Here is a 14,266-nt window from a genome sequence, read left to right as displayed (position 1 = left end):
CACACAGGGGCTGCCTTCACTCCGCTTGGGCGGCCGTTGACGTTTAAATCATAAAAAGCCGCTCTGTACACAGTTTACTCTGTTGCTAGAAGGCAGCGGAAGATAGGTATTAGAGAGAGAGAGAGAGAGAGAGAAAGAAAAGAAGGAAAGAAAGAGCAGAAGAAGCAGCCGTTAATCCCACCGGCTTCTGGGCACTGGAGCAGTTACGGATGACAAAAGCTAATTAGAAACATGAGCAGTTTAACCAAAAACACTTGTGACAATTGGAAGGACAGCTTCTCTGGTAGGAGAGCTTTTCACAGGGAGTTGTTTCGGGAGAAAGTGGCTGCCGCTCGGTAAGTCCTGTCACTCTGACTGCAAACAGGGATGTGCGCTCTGGGGTCTGAGGTGCCGCATCCATCTGCTCTGTGCACCGGGCAGGCGGGCGGGCAGGCGCAGCGGGTGCGGGTGGGCACAGGGCTCAGCCGCCACGGGCCTTCCTGCTGCCTTGGCTCTGACGCCCCCCTTGCTCACAGCCAGGGCTGTGTGGTGCTGGCTGTTCCTGAGGAGGGCGCTACGGTGCTCATGTCCGCGATATGGGCCCCCTTGGTGGTGAGCAGAACTCCAGTTGGGAACCCGCCCTTCCCAGAATAAATTCCAGTTCCAGTTTGGAAATATGCTGAGGCTTTTCTGAGCAGTCTGGCCGGGGACATCCCCCCTGAGCGCCAAGGGGGAAGCCTTGACTTTCAGATAACCCGCGACAATGAAGCCCTGTGCACAGCTTATACGCTAAGCTGAAAAGTCTTTCCTACTTTAAGTCTTAGTCTGAATTGTGTTTGTAACTCTTTAAAAGTGCCAAACATAAGGAAAACGGATCTGCTCTGATAGGACTTAGCAGCTTCTGTGGGTAATCATCCTTCTGTGAAGATGATGCTTGGTTTTCTTCTACTCCTTTTTTCCCTCAAAAAAAATACTTTTATTGATTTTCAGAGAGAGGAAGGGAGAGGGAGAGAGAAACATTGATGTGAGAGTGAAACATCAATCGGCTGCCTCTTGCATGCCCCCTATATATTGGTCATTTGCCCTGACCCGGAATCAAACCGGCAGCCCTTTGATGTATAGGACAGGAGGGTGCCTAACCGACTAGCCACACTGGCCAGGGCTTTTCTTTTTCTTCTTTTTTTGCCTGTTCTGTGTTAATGTATCTGCTACATTGTTTCCTTAAAGTTGGGTTGGATAATGCTCAATTGTTTCTCATAACTGGGAAATGGTGCTGTGGGCTGAATAACTCAAAAGCAGTAGACATTTCCTGCATCCTTCCTACAACACCACAGTGGGGGTGCAGGTGTGAGTTTGTTTCTTTTTCCATAAATATAAGTGTTAATTGTGCTTTGTGCATGCACATTTGATGTTAAGATCGGCGTGCCTTTGCACAGCACGTGCGGAAATGTGAACTGTGAGTGATGGAGAGCAGGAGGAAGTCGAGGAAGGATTTGAAATTAGCCTCAGGTAACGCACAGAGCAGGGAGTGGGGCTCTGAGGCACTTGGGCTGGGAGTGAGCGGCTGAGGCAGCATGGCCGACCTTCCTCGCCGTCCTTGAGGCAGGCCCACCAGTGTAACTCAGTCTCCCTTCTTTCTCCCATCTCCGCAGAGCCCTTGGCCAGCCCCGCCTCCTCCCACCCCGGGATGAGCGAAAGTGCACCTGCTTCTTTCGAGAGCGGCAGCAGCTCCACCCTTGCTAACTGCGGTGTCTCCTCGGCCATCCCCCAGCCCGGCGCGGCCGCCAAGCCCTGGCGCAGCAAGTCCGTCAGCGTGAAGCACAGCGCCACGTCGTCCATGCTCTCGGTCAAGCAGCCCGCGCCCGAGGCCCCCCGGCCCAGCCCCGAAGCCTTGAAGCCAGCGCCCAACACCCAGAAGTCCATGCTGGAAAAGCTGAAACTCTTCAACAGCAAAGGGGGCTCCAAGGCAGGGGAGGGCCCGGGGTCCCGGGACACGAGCTGTGAGCGGCTGGAGATCCTGTCCAGCGTCGAAGAGAGCGACGAGATGGAGGCCACCGGCCGCACGCTCTCCACGGCGGGCCCCGCGGCCAGCAGCCCCAAGATCGCACTCAAGGGCATTGCCCAGAGAACGTTCAGCCGGGCGCTGACCACCAAGAAGAGTTCCCCGAAAGGCAACGAGAAGGAAAAGGAGAAACAGCAGCGGGAGAAGGAAAAGGAGAAAAGCAAGGACCTTGCCAAGAGAACCTCTGTGACGGAGAGGCCGGACCTCAAAGAGGGGCCCAGAGAAGACCCCAGCGGGGCAGCCGCCACCGAGATGCCAAAAAAGTCCTCCAAGATCGCCAGCTTCATCCCCAAAGGGGGCAAGCTCAGCAGTGCCAAGAAGGAGGCCGTGGCCCCTTCCCTCAGTGGAATACCAAAACCAGGCATGAAGAGCATGCCCGGGAAGTCCCCAAGTGCCCCTGCCCCTTCCAAGGACGGGGAGCGGAGCCGGGGTGGGAAGCCGAGCTCAGGGCTGCCCCAGCAGAAGCCCCAGCTGGACGGCAGACACTCCAGTTCCTCCTCCAGCCTGGCGTCCTCGGAAGGCAAAGGCCCCGGCGGGACCACCCTGAACCACAGCATCAGCAGCCAGACTGTCGGCGGCTCCGTCGGGACCACCCAGACCACAGGAAGCAACACCGTCAGTGTTCAGCTACCTCAGCCCCAGCAGCAGTACAGCCACCCCAACACTGCCACGGTCGCGCCGTTCCTGTACAGGTAGGAGCAGCCGCCACGCCCTCCCCGGGCCATGGGCAAGGGGGCCTTTCTGGTGGCTTCTAGGTGACCGAGGGCAGGAACCAGGACTGCCCTCTGGGAACATTTAGGTCAACAGCTGAGGTACCAGGGATAAGCTCTCACAGAGGTATAAGCAGTGCGCTTGAGGGAACAATGAATACAGCAGGGCTTGGGGAGGGCCAGAGAAAGCTAAAGAGAGGAGGTCAAATCTGAGCTGACTCAGGATGAGTAGGAGTGTAGGTGGATGGGTGCATTTCAGAAGCAGCAGCAGCATGAGCAGATGCGTGAGGGGTGGTTTGGTGTCACTCAGCAGGCTCCAACATCAGCCCATCCTGAATGTACTTTAAAAATGAAAAACCCAGAAGCCACCCTGCTGAGTAGCTGAGGCTTCTCCTCACAGAGGTGTGGTCCTGGATGCCGTTTCTCACCACAGCACACAGAGTAAGCACGTTTCCAGTCCCTGCTGTGTGCTGGGGTGTCGGAGGAAAGAGCAGGAAGAGGGAGATGGGGAGTGGTGAGTGGGGCCAATTCTAGAAGGAAAGAACCAGGGTGTACTGAGGAGACAAGCCTGGGTGTTTGCATCCGACCGTCCTTCTGTCTGTTATCTGTCCCTCGGTCTCTGACGCTGATGGCAGCGCATCCAGAGGAACATGCGTGGAGCCAGGCGCTGCCCGCTCTGCTCTGTGTGGCTCTGGCCCCGTGAGAGCCTCTGGCTGCTCAGCTCCACCACACGCCTTTGCGGGATGCAGACACTGGCCGGGCGCTACTTGGTGCCTGTGGAGGAGTCCTCTCCAGCGGGTGCCAGCTCCCCTAGCACTGATCCTAAGGAAGCCCCAGAGCTGTGCTCACAGTAGTCAGTTGATCCTCAGCTTCGGACGTGTCGTGTCCTTGACCACACTGCACAGCTGGATGATAACTGATACCCCTACATAGCAAAAGGAGACTAAGGATTGAATGATTGAATGCCATATCCCAGCCTCCCATTTTATAGTTTCCACCCTAAGTACATACACATACACAGCTGTACACACACACTCATACGCCCATAGGTATGTGGAAGTACATCAACAGTCACACGTAAGTGTGAGCACAAGTACATATTTGTATATAAAATACCAGTGCACATATGCACACGTGTGTACATAGCCGTTCATAGGCTTAGACTCGTGCCCATTCCCGTCTCCCTGCCTGAGTGGTGTCCTAGGAGATTGTTAGCACTCCTGCCAATAGCTGCTGGCAAGACTGCCTGGAGTGGTTTCAGAGTAAAGCCAGCTGGGTCCAGCCAGTGAGGCAATGTCAGGCCTGAGGGTCACGCCTGAACCTTGTAACTGGGAGCTAGTCATCTTTTTATTAAGTCACGTCATCAGCTCAGCTAACAGTCCAGAGAAGAGGGCCAAGCCTTAGATAACGACTCAGCACTCGTCTGCACGCACAGCTTTTAATACAGTTGTTCTCTGAACAGTTTTCAAAATTAAAATATATGGCAGTCTTTGATCACCATCAGCCCTATTCCCCCTGTTTTTTGGGTCTGGAATCATTTACAAGTTTATAAAACATCTAACCTTTCTTTAAAAATTTAAAGCTTTTTTGTTTTGTTTTTGTTAATTCTCACCTGAGGATATTTTCCCCATTGGGTTTTAGAGAAAGTGGAAGGGAAGGAGAGATGGGGGGGCGGGGAGGAGAGCAGGAGAGAGAGAAAGAGGGAAAGAAATATTGACATAAGAGAGTCACATCAATTGATTGTTCCCTGCATGCGCCCAACTGGGGCCAGGGATCGAACCTGCACGTGCCCTTGACCGGGAATCGAACCCTTTACCCTGCGGTGCCCAGGCTGGCACTCTAACCACTGAGAACACTGGCCAGGGCAAACATTTCAAGCTTTTTTATGAGAGGAAACACTCTTAATGGTAAAGAGCAAGCATCTGGCAAGTAGGAGGAAGGAGAAAATTCCTTGTGTATCTGTCAGGCCTCACGTTAAGCTTCCCCTGTCTGATGTCCCTCTGCCCCTCGAGGTGCCTTTGCGCTTTAGGGGAGCCAGGCAGAGGCTGGGAAGGAAAGCGCTGAGATGGAGCCAGGACCCCTGGCCTCTGGCCCTCCTGCCGCACCCTGTGTGGTCCTGGGACTGACCGCAGGAACCACCGCTGAGTGAGCACCACGTGTGCACAGAGACCAGGCTAAGAGCTCTTCATACCTCGGCTCATTTCTTCATCCCCACGTTTCTATGAGCTGCCTACCTTTTTTGAAATCCCCGTTCTGTAGCTGAACAAGCGGAGGCTTAGAGGAATTAGATAACTTGCTCTCAGTCACAGAGCTAGTAGCCAGGGAAGCTAGTGTTTAACCCCTCGGCGCAGTGAGAGAGAACGTTGCTGGCCACTGCACTGTCTCCGCTCTGCAGATCACGCATCTCTGCGACTGATTGTCTCCATCTCTAGAGAGAGAGACTCGATCAAAGAGGTTTTAAAATGGTGCAGACTTCCTTTATGTGTTAAATCGCCCTCTGCAGTTGATGGCTTGCTGTATGTAACCTACAGGGCTCTCCTCATATCCTCTCCACGTTAGTGACTTTACCAGGGGATGAAAGGAAGATAAATCATTTTAGGAATCACTCAGAATGAATTCGATTTATCAATGTAGAAGCAACAGTGAACGCCTCTATCACTTCTATGTCGTCCCACATGTGGTTTTTGTAGTAGCCAGGAGAGGTCGCTGTTGTTCCCACTATACCGATGCAGGCCCGGGGCTTCAGAGGTGAAGTGACTTACTCCCATGTGCATGGCTGTCAAGTTACGGACTCCAGACCTGAAGCCAGCTATAGGGTCAGGTCCCAAGTGTGATGTTCTTCCCACTGCCCAGCACCATCTAGATGTAAACGTTTCTCATTCATTCATTCAATGCATTTATCCTGCCTTGAGTACCTGCTCAGTGTGTGAACTTAACAAATGGTGTTCTTATGGGCACATGTCAAAGAGCCAGTCTTCACCTGCAGAGCTCTCCATCGAGTTGAGGAAAGATTTATTACTTACATCAGAGTGTAACGAGCAGGCCTCGGGAGAATAAGGAATGCTGTAGGCATGCACACGGGGTGGCATGATCATCTGGCTGATGGCTAAGCCAGGGAGGGCTTCCAGCTCAAGATGACTCGGGACTGCGTCTTAAAGGCAGATTAGGAGCAAACTAAAGAAGAAAGAGGAGCGGGGCCTTTAGGCAGAGGTCACAACAACTACAGAGACAACACCGCCAAAGGCATGGCACGATCTGGGGATGGAGAGGAGCCACGGGTGGGTGGGGCAGAGGGCAGGCCTGTGTGTACAGGGCAGGAGTGGCAGGAGATGGGGCTGGGAGTGAAGGAAGACTTCCATGACGTAGGGCACCTTCTACTGCAGTACGGAGTGTAGCCCTTATTCTGTGGGAAATGGGAAACCATTGGTGGCCTTTGATCAGAGGGTGATGTGGTCACAACAAGATCACAGAGAACAGTGGAGATGGTGTGGGAGAGGAGCAGGCCTAGGGACAGCCTAGGATAGAGCCAGTCTCCTGCTTGGGCCCCAAAGGCAGTATAAAAAGACGGGAGTCTCAGGATGAGCCGGGCTGTGGCAGAGGGAACTCCAGGCCTCTGGATGGAACAGTCACCACATGTCACCGGCAGGTGGAGCTCATTCAACCCAGAGTTTCTTATTTTTACTGGGGAAGGCAGAATTCCAGCTATTTCTTGTGAAATCTCCCAATTTTTTAATATTGAAACTAATTCAAAAGCTTTCAAATAGTGTGCATACCAATGAGAACATAATCTGTGGGTTGGTTTCTACACCTGGCTGCCACGTACAGCCCCCGGGCTGGAGGCAGCGTACCTGTTTACAAAGCCCTCATGGGGCCGAGGCAGAGATGAAGAGAGCTGGGGCTCTGGCCAGCAGATGGAGAGGAACACTGGGAATATGAAAACTCTTTGAAGGTAGAGATGACCAGAACTGGGAACCGATGGCTCCAGGCCAAAGGGAGGAGGACTAGATAGATGACTTGAGGGTTATCAGCACATCCCCCACATTTAAGACAGTTCTCATTCTTGGCGAACGCTTTCTTCATAGACAGTGAAGCCTGGTTGTGAATTAGCTCAGGATGCTAATGAATTAATAATGTTACACCCGGGGTTATGCATCTGAGTGCTGCTATACATTTGCATGCCCTAAATGGACAGGGGTAGTCAGGGCAAGCACACATTGCATGAAGCTGTTGCCTCAATTGGCTTGACAAATAAGGGCCTGGAGAAGGTTTGGGGAAGTACACATTTCAGTCAAATGTTGAAAGAATGATCAATGAGACCTTTCATGTCAGCAGATCTGAGCTGTGAATCAGACACCTGGAGGGCAAACACACCTGCTTGGCACGAAGTCCTGACTGGTGTGTCACAGTCACCTTTCCAGAGAGCCCATGCCAGGAGGAATGGGGCGGGGTGGGTTGGGGTGAGGAAGGGGGCTGCCAGTGGAGTCATCTTATGCTTGACTTGCTGGTGTTGCTGGTGACGTAGAAGTCGCTGTCTGGCATTGACTAAATGGTCCAAACCACCCAGTACTCTCTAGCATTTTTCCTGCCAGACCCAGCGCCCTGATGGGGACCCAGAGGAGCATTCCCCAGTGCAGGAGAGCAGACCCTCCATTTGGGCGATGAATATTTCATCTTTTCCAGTTTCGTGGCTCTCTCTGTTTCTAGGACTTTGCTCCACATGCGCAAATGAATTATTTAGCGTCAGTCTGCTGGTCTGCTCCATCCTAAAGCTTCTTGCTGCAGGAGGGGCTGGGGAGATTGGGAGGGGCTGTGGAAAGAACGCAGTGGTCCAAACGTGGGAGTTACTGCTCGTGACAGGCGTCTCTGCTTTGGTTTGTGTGTGAAGGTCCCAGACAGACACCGAAGGGAATGTTACCGCCGAGTCCAGCTCCACGGGCATGAGCACGGAGCCCAGCCACTACTCCAAGAGTGGACAGCCTGCCCTGGAAGAACTCACCGGTGAGTGTGGAGCCCCAGAAACTCTGTGTCCCTTGGCAATGCAGCCTCCTGTGGGACCGCCTGCTGGGAGGGCATGAACCCAGCATGATTCGAAGTTGGTTTGCTGTGGCATTGATCGATGAGCTAAACCAGTGGTCAGCAAACTGCGGCCAAAGAGCCGCATGTGGCTCGCGAGCCGTGGTTTGCCAACCATGGAGCTAAACAAGTTTATAATTTTTATTATTATTTTTCTTCTCTTTCTTTCCAGTTCTGTCTCTCACAGTCTGTTCCCCCCTCCTTAGAACTGCACATAAGTCTCTTACCTGTTGGCAAAGCATCTTTTAAGATACGTCCCATTTCATGCGTGTGGGGGCACTGGGCTGCTCTGACACTGAACTTTGAAGCACCTTGTTTACTCTTAAAATCTCTTTCCAACAAAAGTTGGGACTCAAAATACTGCCTTTTTTTTTTCTTTCCTGTATGGAAACACCGATTGAACATTGTTCTCAGCATCCTCTATTAACTGGAAAGATTACAGTATGCTGCTTTTACCAAAACAAACAAACAAAAAAATTATTTAACTATAGCCTAGACCAGTGGTGCAAACTCATTTTTTTCTTTCCTGTATGGAAACACCGATTGAACATTGTTCTCAGCATCCTCTATTAACTGGAAAGATTACAGTATGCTGCTTTTACCAAAACAAAAAAAAAATTATTTAACTATAGAGTAGACCAGTGGTCGGCAAACTCATTAGTCAACAGAGCCAAATATCAACAGTACAACGATTGAAATTTCTTTTGAGAGCCAGATTTTTTAAACTTAAACTATATAGGTAGGTACATTGTTATCAACTTAATTAGGGTACTCCTAAGCCTTAGTAAGAGCCACACTCAAGGGGCCGAAGAGCCGCATGTGGCTTGCGAGCCGCAGGTTGCCGACCATGGGCCATGATGATTAAAGGGGCATTCTATAAAAACATAGAATCCACAATTGTCATGGAATTAATTCCACAAATATTAACACTACACCTTCAGTCTTCATTTAAAGGAGAAAAGTTAGCATCTGAGTTAGAATGCCTGCTGCAGTGCATTCTGGGTGTCCACCTCTGTCTCTCTTCCCCACCCCTGTGCCCTGGGTTCCAGCAACTTCTAACCAGGGAAATGAGTGGTAAGCACTTTTAGCAGTGACTGTTATTCTCCTATCTTACCACTTCCAGAGTTGCACTGAAAATTGAATCTGTGTTATTCAATCTGTGTTATTGAATCTGTGTTTGAAATCTATTTATTAGACTCACTGTCCATGACCACATCATTTAAATAGCCACTCCAGCTGCAGCATTGGTCTGCAGCCCATATGATCGAATCTTACCCATCTCACCAGTAGCTCCGAGGATTAATTTCCGAGGATCATCTGAATGATTTAACTATTTCCTTCTGGTTTTGCCGGCTGGGCACAGCAATGGGGCAGAGAGTGCTCAAGCCGTTTGTGAGCGATCCATCTTCCAATTATTTGGGGCCCCACATGTGGGATGGATTCTGCTTGCTTTTCTCCGGGGTTTGTAGCTCCCTTACACGCATGGGCGGGCACAGATAGCCCAGGAAAAGACAGATAGTCCAGGAAAAGGACCAAGGGAAGGTATGGAGCTCAGATGCCTGCTCAGGTCTCCGCACACATCCCAGCTCGTGTTCTGATGTGCACACATCAACAGAGCGAGGCCAGGCCTCAGAGCCCGGCATGGATCAGATGTGTGCCCCGAGGAGCAGTGTGGATGCGTGTCAGGCATGTGGTTCAGCAAAAGTCTCATTTGAAAAAGCAGCCACCAGAGAACATTCTGCATAACACATCCTGGAGCATGTGATGCAATAGCAGCCTGTGATCGCTAGCTTTTCTCCTTCTGCGTAAGGCTCTGCTGCCTCGGCACCGTGAAACCAGCCGAGAGCTCAGAGATCCTGCGTGCTGTCGGCTGCTTCGGGGAACAGCCCTGTGCAGCCGGTCGGGCCTGAGCAAGCCTCTCCCCAGTTCAGTGAAATGGTGCTGGTGGCTAATGAACAGTTCTTCATGGGTCTTTACATTCAAGCAGTAGGACTCCTCGCGTGTGTGACTGTGGGGTGAATTATTTTGTGGAGATGCTGCCTGGTGGCAACAGGGTTGAATTTAACTTTTCCATAACTGATCCCTTGAAATGAAAATGAACGGTGCGTTTATTTAGGAATGGGCTTTTATGAGGCTGTTTGATCAGTTGCTTAGTTCTTCCCCGGGCTTATGCAAATAGATGGATTTTCCCGAGGTGCTTTGTCAGGTACATAGCCTTACAGTTAAGACCACATCTTGGATTGCAGAATTTGGAGGAACCACGCACTCCTGTTCGTTTACTATCCAGCCTCTGAGTCCCTGCTGTCACTCACTGATGACTCCTCTTTCAGGTTCTGCTTGGGTATTTCCTGTGACGGGAAGATTATTCGTCATAAAGCAGCCTTTCCATATTTTGTGGCTTTAATGGGTAACAGGGTTCTTTATTCTTACATTTCTAATCCCTGGATAGAATCCAGCTTCCTAAAACCCCCAGACAATGTCGATCTTTGCCATGTAGCAGCTTGTCCCTTAAGCCTTCCTCTTCCAAGTAAGAATCCCAGGTTCTTTCCATGTTCAACACCCTCACCCGACATCTCTAAACACAGCCCTATTGGGTCAGAATGTGCGGAGTTCTCTCCATCATGGCCAATTACTTGAGGGAGGGCTGCAAAAGGCACAGGTAAATGTGAAATAGCTTAATTTTTATGATCTCTTTACATGGGCTGAAAGGATCCTGCTCTCTACACTAGAGCATGGCTACCAGGTATATTATTACTTTGTTTGTTCTGAGAGCTGGGGAGAATCTTACACTCAGGCATCTTCCAAGGAGGCAGAATTGACAGTTCAGAACATGACCCCCTAAGCAGAGCAAGTGATTTTACTAGTTTGCATTTCTGTGTCGCTCTTGGAATCTGGTGTGTATAGGGCTGTGCGGGAAGCGCACGTTTCCCAGCAGAACCCCCAGACGCCCCCAAGGGGGAACCAGGACAGTAGAATCCAACGAGCCCTCATTGTGTGCCAGGCATATCTTATGTGTCATCTCATCTGATCCCCCTCCTACCCTTCGAAAGGAAGGATTTTATCCCCATTTCACAGATGTCCTTTGGAGAGAATAGGTGACTTGTCCAAGGTCAAGTGGCTAATCTGCAGCCATGCCACAATTCAGACCTTTATCTCCCGGAATGCAAAGCCCACGCTCTTTCTTTAGCCCTGCACTGGCCAAACGTCTTTTGGACAATAAATATTTCTTGGGCATCAATAGATATGTGTGGGGGCTACTGAATGCAAAGGGGAGATGCCATCCCGTCTCAAAGATCTTTGAATTTCTGAAGGAGAGTTAGCACAAGTAACCATGCCATTAATAGGGACATGGATCGATAATTATTAGACTTATTGTGTGTGATTAAGCTAATTAATGAAGGTCATTAGTTTCATAATAAATGTTGGCTACAGGGCCTAGAGCTGTCCGTAGGATCTTACCTTTGTTGGCAGCCTTACTTAGATGAAATGTGGCCACGCCGGCAGCAGCAGATGTTTCACTATGGCCCGGGAGATCGATGCAATTACATTCCTCCAGGGCCATTCCATCACTGCTTTCATTCAAAAACACATACCTACATAGATGTATTTTAAAGAATTGGGTGGGAAGTATACATTTGACCACTTTTCAGATAAGAGTAGGGGAAAAATGCCTTCCAAATTTTTCTTGGTTAAGAAGAGGGAGAAAATTGAAAACACTTGCATATACAAGTATACAGAGTTTGCTAAAGCAAATTTCCTCCGTAAAGTCACATAACTGTTATTTAATCCATTCCCCAGCCTCTGGGCACCACCGTGCTAAGAACAATTGAAGGAGTTTGTCTTCTGTCTCAGAAAGAAGGTTAATCCTATAGCATTTCTTAGCTGCCTGTTGTTCTGCTAATGACAACACTGGAAGTCCTACTCAGCATCTGATGTAGATTCCACTTGCTGCTGCCCCTGTAGACATGTTCTCTATGGAGATTTCTTTAAAAGTGTTGCTTCACACTTGAAATGGTCACAGGTGTTTAAAGACCCTTGATCGTGGCTCTTCCGTCTTCTCAGCGGCCCCTGAAGTTTCTCTGAGGGAAAGATGTTTGGTCCCTCTCGTTGTTATGTGGTCATTCCCCTGTTTCTCTTTCCCAAACAAATTATAACAGCCAGAGCGCTGAAGCAAGGCTGCTTACTGTGAGAGAGCACATGGCTTCTGCCTTGTGTGGCCTGCATCTCCTGGGACATCCGTGCCAGCTTGACCCCTCCGGGGCCACGTACTTTGTGGAAAATCGTGCCCAGAGAACGGAAGTCCCTTGTCTCCCAAAGCGAGGCCCTGAGTCTTCCCAGTGGCTCCCTGCTCTGCAGCACCAACGGGCATGGGCATGAGTTGAAGCTGGTGGTGGGCACTGTGACCCGGGATCCCCAACCCTGTGCCATTTAGTCCCCACGGTGGTCCTTCAAAGTCAGTTCCGCTACTGTCCTCACTGTACGGTGGCGGCATCAGGAGGATGGAGAGGGTCGGCACCTTCCCCATGATACCACAGCCGGTGAGTAGAAGAGCCAGAATTTAAGACAACATAATAAAGAAAAGGCAGACCTCTCTCAGTAGACATGTTTGTGATGAATAAGCACAGATCTCTTAGCCTCGCCAAGTCCCTTTGTCACGTAGGACCTGTAGACAGCAGTGTGTGTCACCGATGGGTGAGAAAACAAAATGCCTCACCCACTTTCACCTGGGCTGAAAACGCTCCTGGGAATCGGACCTCACGTGCGCGTGTCTGTATTGGAATCAGTGTGACAGTGTATTTACGTCTCAGGCTAGTTTCTATGCTTCTCCCACGAGTTAGACATCACTTATTTTCGGAGGGATTTAGAGGGAGAAGCAGCACTTCTGTCCTTGGATTTAACACTCTCCTTTGGGCATGCGTGCATTCATCCATCCATTCATGCATTCTCAAATCCTTCTGAAGCACCCGTGGTGAGCCAGGCCCTGAGCGTGGGCCACAGTTACATCACGGACACAATTCCTGCTCCCATGAAGTTCACCATCTGGCTGGGAATTAAAGTGTCCTAACCCTCATCTTTCCAGGGGAAGACCCCGAGGCCCGGCGACTGCGGACAGTGAAGAACATTGCCGACCTGCGGCAGAATCTGGAGGAGACCATGTCCAGTTTACGGGGAACTCAGGTTACACACAGGTATCTGCAGTGTGAATTACTTTACTGAACTAGCTGGTAATTTGATGGTCACACGGCTTCTCCTGTGTCTGTTTGTGCCACTGAGTTGGCTATTAATGGAATAAGTAACGTTGATTGTCAAATGTGCTGGAATTGACAAAGAATGCCATGCAGCCGGCAGAAGGGAAGTGTAAGTAGCAAGAATTAGTATGGACAGATTCCTCCCCAAAGGAGGAGGCTGCTAAGTCCATTCAACCAGCTCCATTTAAATTCCACTTTGCGTGCATTTCCCAAAACTACGCTGTGCTGTCGAAACGAGCAGGTGAACTGCATTTGACCTGAGCGATAAAGTGAATAACTCGAATTCCTCCTGCCCTGTCTTCTGATAGTCGTTACTCTGTAATGTTAGTCATGCACGCGTATAAGACATGTAAGGTCACCTTTATAAAAATGCATGGTCGTGTTTGAACAGTGATTTTGTTGGATGAAATCTAGCATTACCTTGGAAACATTTATCAGGTTGCTTTCATTGCTGAGCAAGAAGCTGAAAAGGATGCAGCCCTAGGACACCCTTCAAGCTTTTGGCAGGATGGCGATTTATGGCCTGTGTCTGGCTTTGGTAATCAAGGCCATGTCCTAGGTACCGCCTCCCCCGCACTGCCGCCTCATCTCCCAGGCTCTCCTTTGCTTCTCAGCTTCAGTCGCTTTGATACGTGAACTAGCAAGGAGACAGCAGGGCTTCCCTGCTACCCGCTGTTTTGGCAGCTCGAGATGAAGCACCGTGGGTTCCATCTTAAGTAAGACCAGGGCCCAAACTTTAGGGGGACTCCAGCCTACAAATAGTGAGGCTGCTTGCAGGGCAGGATCGGAGGGAAACAAAAGCAGCGGAGACACCAAACAACTTGATTCTTCCAGGGGAGAGTGAACTTGGCATTTAAGTTCAAGGGGCCCCTTAAGCCTTTAGCTTTCTGATTGCATGGGGCCATGCATTGGACCCTGGGACTCTGTGATTAGATACGAAATGCCCCTAAGTTTCCACCGTAATCACTGAAACGGACTGACTGTGGGTTCCTTGGCGTGGACCAGGATGATGATGACAGAAGGGACAGCTCGGTGGTTTCTCCCGCCAGCAAGACTCCCGCTCGCTCTGCCCCGTGGGAGACCCCACGCAGCTCTGAGGAGGTGCCCCGCCTGCCTTGACTGTGTCGGGGCTGAAGCACAGGGGACTGCAAAAGAGTCTTCCCAGTGCCAGGGACCCTGGCACTTTGGTGTAT

At 50.5% G+C, this 14,266-nt stretch overlaps 1 protein-coding gene across 6 annotated transcripts in view; it reads left to right on the top strand.

The window, feature by feature from the left end:
• Positions 1-1,635: 1,635 nt before the first annotated feature.
• The window catches only part of NAV2 (neuron navigator 2), a 153,945-nt gene continuing 141,314 nt past the window's right edge, over positions 1,636-14,266 (top strand). For all 6 annotated transcript variants that reach the window (XM_006753977.2, XM_006753975.2, XM_006753978.2 and 3 more), the window contains exons 1-3: positions 1,636-2,733; positions 7,637-7,749; positions 12,905-13,013. In XM_006753977.2, the coding sequence (XP_006754040.1) occupies positions 1,667-2,733; positions 7,637-7,749; positions 12,905-13,013 (1,289 nt within the window). In that variant the 5' untranslated portion in view covers positions 1,636-1,666. The remainder of the gene's footprint in view (positions 2,734-7,636; positions 7,750-12,904; positions 13,014-14,266) is intronic.

The sequence above is a fragment of the Myotis davidii genome, unplaced genomic scaffold (genome assembly GCF_000327345.1).
Source record: "Myotis davidii unplaced genomic scaffold, ASM32734v1 scaffold330, whole genome shotgun sequence".
NCBI classification, from domain to species: Eukaryota; Metazoa; Chordata; class Mammalia; order Chiroptera; family Vespertilionidae; genus Myotis; species Myotis davidii.
The sequence above is the reverse complement of the archived record's forward strand: the minus strand, read 5'-3'. Positions and strand labels throughout refer to the sequence as shown.